The 8,917-nt window shown below is 35.5% G+C and overlaps 1 protein-coding gene across 1 annotated transcript; it reads left to right on the top strand.

Moving 5' to 3' along the window:
- Nucleotides 1-6,503: 6,503 nt before the first annotated feature.
- Nucleotides 6,504-8,339, top strand: LOC123304837. Its single transcript, XM_044886404.1, has one exon. It carries the CDS (start codon nucleotides 6,504-6,506, stop codon nucleotides 8,337-8,339), a length of 1,836 nt encoding a protein of 611 aa, XP_044742339.1.
- The last annotated feature ends 578 nt before the right edge of the window (nucleotides 8,340-8,917 follow it).

Genomic DNA, 8,917 nt, shown 5'->3' with positions numbered 1-8,917 from the left:
AGTCAAAAAGGACCTCTATGTATACATTTTGACTTACTTGGATCAAAATTTCAATGATTTGTATAGTCATGACATTCTAGTTGTAAAATCGGAAATTTTCAAAAAATGTTTTTTCTATCGAAAAATGTCAAATTTTATCATTTTTGGCTTATTTATACTTAGTCCAGTCATTAAGGACCTCTATGTATACATTTTGACTTACTTGGATCAAAATTTCAATGATTTGTATAGTCATGATTCTCATGTTGAAAAATCGAAAATTATCAAAAAATGTTTTTTCTATCGAAAAATGTCAAATTTGATCAGTTTTGGCTTATTTATACTTAGTCCAGCCATAAAGGACCTCTATGTATACATTTTGACTTACTTGGATCAAAATTTCAATGATTTGTATAGTCATGACTCTTATGTTGAAAAATCGAAAATTTTCAAAAAATGTTTTTTCTATCGAAAAATTCCAAATTTGATCATTTTTGGCTTATTTTTACTTAGTCCAGTCATCAAGGACCTCTTTGTATACATTTTGACTTACTTGGATCAAAATTTCAATGATTTGTATAGTCATGACTTTTAATTGTAAAATCGAAAATTTTCAAAAAATGTTTTTTCTACCGTAAAATTCCAAATTTAATCATTTTGTGCTTATTTCTACTTAGTCCAGTCATAAAGGACCTCTTAGTATACATTTTGACTTACTTGGATCAAAATTTCAATGATTTGTATAGTCATGACATTCTAGTTGTAAAATCGGAAATTTTCAAAAAATGTTTTTTCTATCGAAATATGTCAAATTTGAACATTTTTGGCTTATTTATACTTGGTTCAGTCATAAAGAAACTATATGTATACATTTTGACTTACTTGGATCAAAATTTGAATGATTTGTATAGTCATGACTCTCATGTTGAAAAATCGAAAATTTTAAGAAAAGTTTTTTCTATCGAAAAATGTCAAATTTGATCATTTTTGGCTTATTTCTACTTAGTCCAGTCATAAAGGACCAATATGTATACATTTTGACTTACTTGGATCAAAATTTCAATGATTTGTATAGTCATGACATTCTAGTTGTAAAATCGGAAATTTTCAAAAAATGTTTTTTCTATCGAAAAATTTCAAATTTGATCATTTTTGGCTTATTTCTACTTAGTCCAGTCATAAAGGACCTCTATGTATACATTGTGACTTACTTGGATCAAAATTTCAATGATTTGTATAGTCATGACAATCTTGTTGAAAAATCGGAAATTTTCAAAAAATGTTTTTTCTATCAAAAAATGTCAAATTTGATCATCTTTGGCTTATTTATACTTAGTCCAGTCATTAAGGACCTCTATGTATACATTTTGACTTACTTGGATCAAAATTTCAATGATTTGTATAGTCATGACATTCTAGTTGTAAAATCGGAAATTTTCAAAAAATGCTTTTTCTATCGAAAAATGTCAAATTGGATCATTTTTGGCTTATTAATACTTAGTCCAGTCATAAAGTACCTCTGTTAGGGACATTTCACAAGTTAGTGTTTTTATTTTTTTTCTTTAGTGATTTTAATTAATTCTAAGTTGGTACCAACTGACTTTGTCAAAACATCCGCCAATAACAGCGTTCCTATTACAGTATTCTGTGTGCTGTATAAGTTGTTTACGTATTTTCAAACGGGTCGGTTTCGGAGCCGACCCAATGAGTTTATAACTTTTTACTTTTTTTAATATAATTAATTCGTTTTTCGATCTGAATAGATCTTTTCGTTCGATTGATTTAATTAATCAATCTAAAATATAATTTAAAACATTGTCGAGTCAGTGATTCTGTTTTTTTTCAAAGTTTCAATTTTTTTCAATGTTGAAACGTGTGGTGTTCAGCATTTAATTTAATTTAACCATGTGTTAAAGTTTAACTTCAAAATCGATTTTTATCTTGATAATCAAGTTTGATTTTGGATTTAAATTCGAATAGTTCTCAGTGAACCATGTGTTTTTAGTGCCGTGAACTTAACATTCTCTACTTTTCCCGCCATTGAGTGATTTAACGCATATTGCAATTTTCATCAATTAAAGGTCAATAACCAATAGTAAAAAAAGGCGTGAACAAATGCAACGTAAAGGTTTGATAAATCATCCCCAAATTCCTTTTTTCCTGAGTTTTATCCGATCAAACCTTTAAATAACAACTTAAATATTTAACTAGTGTCAACCTGGAGAAAAAACCGGTGAGTACATATATTTTTTTTTCATACAGTCCAAATTTCTAAAACGTTCTTAAAATTCGCTAATTGTTGGGAAATATTTTATTTTTTGTGAACCAGCGATCAACGCCCCAACATTTTTGGTCACTTCAAGCCAAATATACGTTTTTTTTCATTCAATTCAAATAATCACGTGTTTTTTCGTGTTTTTTGTTTTTGACAAGCGATTGCGTAATACCTTGACAATAACAACCCTAGTTTTTTCACCAGGCCAGTCGACGCCATTTTGATATTTCAAATTTGACAAATAATAAAACTACTCTTTCATAAAATAGATGTCACTATTGACTATTTTTTTGTTCAAATCACAAATCACAATATTTACATTTTTTTTCAATTGTCAAAATTTATTAAATGACATTTCAAAAATAAATGTAAATAATTTACTTTTTTTGACTTTAATTGTTAATTTCAATTTTTCTGAAAAAATTTAAAATTCTTTTAATTAAATCGCATTTGATTAAAATTTCGTATTAATTCAATATTATTTAATACTCAATTGATTTAATTAGTTTAAATTTCTGGTTATTGACTTTGATTGCATTTTTTTAAATTAATTAATTTCATACTTTTATTTCAATTCACTTGTATTCTAAAAAGTTTAAATTGTTTATTCTTGGGTATCAAATAAATTCATTATTCATTCATTGATTTTCATATATAATATTAACTGCCCGAGTAACTCTGCGGATTTGCTCTAATTTATTAAAAATTTTCTTTTGATTTTAAACAAATTTAATTTCAGTGGTTCTGTAACTCGATTGAAATCATCAACGTATCGCTTATCAATAATATTTTAATTATTTAAAGTCATTTGATTGTTGTATCAATCCTTCATCAATTAATATTATTCCTTTTTCAATTTTATTTGCATTTTCATGCAAGATGGCACAAGTTATTGACAGCTTACTCCAATATGGAGAAAACATGGAAGCAGTGAAGGAAAACCTAGTCCTTCATCGTGAAAATGCCTTCGCGCAAGTAAACGCAATTTATGACACTGTAAGGGGTCTTGCACAAGCCGATTTTTTACAGTGTGAATTATTATTTAAAGAATTGCCATCCTTCATTGAAAATCATAAAATAATTCAAAGTGATATTTTGAAATTTAATTCTGCCGTAGAAAAACGTAAGCGAATCGAAACAGTTTCAGCTCAAATAGCTTACGATCAGTTGACATTTTCAATCAAGCTGCATTACCACAAAATGAAGGCGTTAATGCCAAACAAAGTTTCTGATTCAACATCGGTTGATTCAGTCAAACCTCTTCAACAAGATAACAATTTAGCTCGTATTAATTTACCCCAATTCAATGGCGATATAGATTCCTGGTTGGAATTTATTTCTATATTTGACAGCCTTGTCCATTCAAAACATATGGACAATATTTGCAAATTTCGTTACCTTAAAACCTCGTTGAAAGGGGACGCGGCAGCAGTGATTTCTGGGTTTGCCTTAACTAGCGAAAACTACCCATTAGCATACGAAGCATTACGTTTTCGCTACAACAATAAAAGGCGCATAGCTAGTTTTTATTTACAAAAAATTTTAGAGTTCAAGACAACTCATTTATCTAATTTAAATAATTTAAATTCATTTCTCACCACTCATGAAACTGCAGTAAAATCTATTCGTTCTATGGATTTACCAGATTTAATTGATTTCATTTTTTTCAACCTAACACTAAATAATCTGGACACTAATATGCGCCGTGAATTTGAGTTGCGTCATTCAGACAAGGAGATTCCGTCATACACGGATTTAATCACGTTTGTTACTAATCAGCTTCGCTCATTAGAATTGCAATTACCCACTACTCGCACCAGTAGCTCAGCGTTTCCAAAGACAAATAAACCCAAATCATTTTTAGTAAACACCGCTCACAATATTAACAAAATTTCTTCATTTAAACAAAATTCTCCGATTTCAAAATGTATTCGCTGCAGAGGCCCTCATAATCTCGCAGCTTGTCCTTCATTTTTAAAAATGGAATTATCGAATAAATATCAATATTTAAAATCACTCACTCGTTGTTTCAATTGTTTAGGTTCTCATCTTCGAAGCCAATGTGCTTCTAAAAATGTATGTCGCAAGTGTGATTCTAATCAACATCACACTACCCTTCATCCTGGGTTTCAATCACCGGTCACGTCGGCAACCAAAGCCACCGTTTCGGACTTGAATGCGTCTCCCTCAAACTCAAACACTCAACCCCCTCACAGCACCGGTAACGACATCCCGGCGCTGTCATGTACTTCATATGCCCAAAACCCACAAGGGGTCTTACTGGGCACAGCTCAAATTTTAATTATTACCCCCAGTGGTAATTATTTTTCTGTTCGGGCACTTGTGGACCCTGGCTCCCAAGTGTCGATTATTTCATTATCATGTTGTCGTGCTCTTGGTTTACCTATTAAACCCACTTCAACTCAAATTTCTGGTATTGGCGCCACCGAAACCTCTTGTCTTGGTACGGTTTCGTGTATTTTAAAGTCAAAATATTCTGACATAAAAGTCTCTACAAATGCATATGTCATGTCTACTATTTCGTTAAATTTACCTTCAATTGAATTATCTCAAGAAGTCATCAGTCGCTTCACGTCACTCAAATTGGCAGATAGCCAATTTTATAAATCATCCCCCGTGGATTTCTTAATAGGGGCAGATTTGTTCCCCTCTATTTTGTCATGTACGGATTCTCAAACTATTCAGGGATTCCCTTCCGCCATAAACAGTATTTTTGGGTGGTTGATTATCGGTCCTGTTGAGGGCAACCCCCCTACTTAGCCCATTTCACTTCTGAGCACTGCTCAAATAAGTGATCACTTACAAAATTTTTGGGAAACTGAAGAAGTTTCGGTTTCCATCCCCTCAAATCCTTCAGATATTTTGGCGGAACGCCATTTTAAAGATACGCATTCGCGTGACTCAACGGGTCGATACATTGTCGCTCTTCCGTTTCGTCCGGGCAGCCTCCCTGCCCTTTTCAACAAGGAGCGTTCACTCGCTTCCTTTATTAATTTGGAAAAAAGATTGTCTAAATTTCCAGAAAAATACAAGGCGTATACCGAATTCATGGATGAATACATTTCATTATGTCACATGTCAAAGGCAACTAACTCATCAGGTTATATAATTCCCCATCATTGTGTCACTAAGGACACTAGTACATCCACCAAATTGCGTGTTGTTTTTAACGCATCGGACCCAGGTTATAACAAAATTTCTTTAAATTCATTATTGTTGGCCGGTCCTAAATTACAAAACGATATCTCGGATATCCTTTACTCATTCCGTTTCAACGCAATAGCCTTGTGTTCTGATATACGTCAAATGTATCGACAAATTTTGGTACGTCCAGAAGATCGCATTTATCAGCATATATTTTACCGACCATCCACTGAATCCGACGTCGTTGAATTTGAACTAAATACCGTGACATACGGCTTAGTTCCTTCCGCTTTTCTTGCACAAAGGTGCCTAAAACAATTAGTTATCGACGAAGGCCATCATTATCCTTTGGCTTCTCAAGCCCTTTTGCACAACACTTACGTTGATGATATCCATTACTGGTGCTTCGTCTCCTGAACAAGCCAAAACTTTAATGACACAATTACAAACTTTAATGAGTAGGGGAGGTTTTGAGTTGCGAAAATGGACTAGCAACGATCCTTCCATATTAGCTGATCTCCCTGTAGATCACATCGAGACGCCATTTGTGTTCGAAACGGAGACTGTGTTCAAAATACTTGGGCTGCTGTGGGACCCAAACACAGATAGTTTTCTATTTCAATTTAAATCATTCGAAAACGTTTTGACAAAACGCACTTTGCTTTCACATGTGGCAGGAGTGTATGATCCCTTGGGTTTTTTAGCACCTATTACCTTTAGCTTGAAGTGTATTCTGCAAAAGTTATGGTTAGATCAATCAGGGTGGGACGACCCCGTACCTCCACATATTCGTCAAATTTGGGACCTCCATCAACAAAACATGTATCTAGTAGCTCAAATTCGCATTCCCCGTTTCATTGCTCCTTCAGAAAGTAGGTCGGTATGGTTGGCCGGTTTCTCTGACGCGAGTCAGCTTGGATACGCAGCTGTGCTTTATCTCTGTTGTGATGATGGATATTCAATAACATCCAATTTATTTGCTGCTAAAACTAAGGTAGCTCCATTGAAAACCCTGAGCATACCGCGCCTGGAACTCTGCGGAGCACTTCTGCTTAGCAAACTCGTCTCGTCTGTCCGTCAAACTATGCCGAATTTGTTCAAAATTCCTCCACGTTTATTCACCGATGCTCACATCGTTTTATATTGGCTCAACACTCCTCCACATTTACTCAAAGTTTACGTTGCCAATCGTGTTGTAGCCATTCAACAAATTACTCAACAAATGTGTTGGTCTTATATTCATACTTCTGTCAACCCTGCTGATATCGCATCTCGCGGACTGACCCCTGATCAGTTTTACAAATCAACTCAACATGACTTGTGGTTTCACGGACCACCGCTAATTTCGGAGCCTCTCAGTCAGTGGCCCCCTCCTTTTACGGATACAATTTCCAATATTGCTGAGCTGCCCGAAATTAAACCCTTGGCTCTCGCAGCCAATTTAATTGCTCCTGATCAAATGTTAGAATTATTTTCTCGCTTTTCGTCATGGACGCGTTTGATCCGAGTAGTCGCATGGATGCTTCGTTTCATCAAACAGTGTAAAGCACGCCTACAGCATCTAGAACCCATTTCTGGTCCGTTGTCCGTCACTGAATTAGATTTCGCGAAAATCAAAATCATTCATATAACTCAAAAACATTATTATTCCTCCGAAATTCATTTGTTATCCGCTCATAAAGCTCTTAAAGGCAGTCTCAGCTCGCTCAGTCCGTTTTTAGATTCTTCTTCCATAATTAGAGTGGGTGGTCGCCTCGACCACTCCCCACTATCTTCAGCTTCCAAGCACCCCATTTTATTGCCCAAAGTGGCACACATCTCCCAATTAATATGCGTTCATGCTCATTTGTGTTCTCTTCATTCTGGGCCCAGAGCAGTCCAAGCTTCTGTTCAAGCTCTTTATTGGATTCCCGGTCTTCGTGGTCTCGTTAGGAAAGTGATCCGTAACTGTCCCACATGCTACAGATTTCGTGCTGTGCCCTTCACGCCTCAAATGGCAGCTTTACCCGAATCTCGAGTCACCCCCTCGAAACCATTTTCTCATACCGGAGTCGACTTCGCCGGTCCATTTGTTGTTAAATCCGGCAACCCACGTAAACCTCGTTTAACAAAAGGTTATCTCTGCATTTTTGTGTGTTTTTCCACAAAATGTGTCCATCTTGAGTTCGCTTCAGAACTCACTACTGAATGCTTTCTAGCAGCACTGGATCGATTTGTAGCTCGTCGGAGTCTTCCATCCGACATATATTCCGATCAAGGTCGGAATTTTCTTGGCGCCTCACGCCTTTTAAATGAAATTTCTATTTTCTTACAAGAAAATCGCGAGAACATCTCCGATTATTTGTCTCTTAAAAGTATACAATGGCATTTCAACTGTGCATATGCACCTTGGTTCGGGGGTTTATGGGAAGCTGGCGTCAAATCCGCCAAATCGCTCCTCAAACGCATGTTCAAGGAATCTTCCTATTCCGTTGAAGATTATTTCACGATATTCGCCCGCATTGAAGCGGTGTTGAACAGTCGCCCACTGTGCGATCTAACCCCTGGACACTTTCTTAACGGCACCCCCTTGACCTCGTTGCCCGAGCGATACCCACCGTGTGAACAGCCCGTTCGTGACCGTTGGCTGAACCTGCGACGCTTGGTTCAAAGTTTTTGGAAACGTTGGTCGAAAGAGTATTTAAATACTTTAATTCAAAGAAACAAATGGAAATCGCCTGCCGCCACCCCTGAGGTTGGGGATGTCGTATTAGTAAAAGGGGATCAAACTCCCCCACTTTCTTGGCCTATTGGTCGTATAATCAGACTTCACATGTCTGCAGACGGTATACCTCGTGTTGCCGATTTAAAACTTGCGGATCAGCAAGTAGTTACTCGGGCGGTCGCCAGACTGCTTCCACTGCGTGGGTCGATCGAGTAATCCCGCTTTATCCTTCGCTCCCCCATTTATTTATTTTTTTTGGAATTCAAATATTTTATCCGTTAGACTTCAAATATTCTTTGTTTTCTTTTCTTTCATGTACATTGTTGACATTTTCAATTTGTTCGGTCCCATGTAACTGAATTTTTCCCTTTTTGTTTAGGTAGGCTCAAATTCTATCGAATTTGGGGGGGCGACTTATGTTAGGGACATTTCACAAGTTAGTGTTTTTATTTTTTTTCTTTAGTGATTTTAATTAATTCTAAGTTGGTACCAACTGACTTTGTCAAAACATCCGCCAATAACAGCGTTCCTATTACAGTATTCTGTGTGCTGTATAAGTTGTTTACGTATTTTCAAACGGGTCGGTTTCGGAGCCGACCCAATGAGTTTATAACTTTTTACTTTTTTTAATATAATTAATTCGTTTTTCGATCTGAATAGATCTTTTCGTTCGATTGATTTAATTAATCAATCTAAAATATAATTTAAAACATTGTCGAGTCAGTGATTCTGTTTTTTTTCAAAGTTTCAATTTTTTTCAATGTTGAAACGTGTGGTGTTCAGCATTTAATTTA

Source organism: Chrysoperla carnea, unplaced genomic scaffold (assembly GCF_905475395.1).
Source record: "Chrysoperla carnea unplaced genomic scaffold, inChrCarn1.1, whole genome shotgun sequence".
Taxonomy (NCBI): Eukaryota; Metazoa; Arthropoda; class Insecta; order Neuroptera; family Chrysopidae; genus Chrysoperla; species Chrysoperla carnea.
The sequence above is the reverse complement of the archived record's forward strand: the minus strand, read 5'-3'. Positions and strand labels throughout refer to the sequence as shown.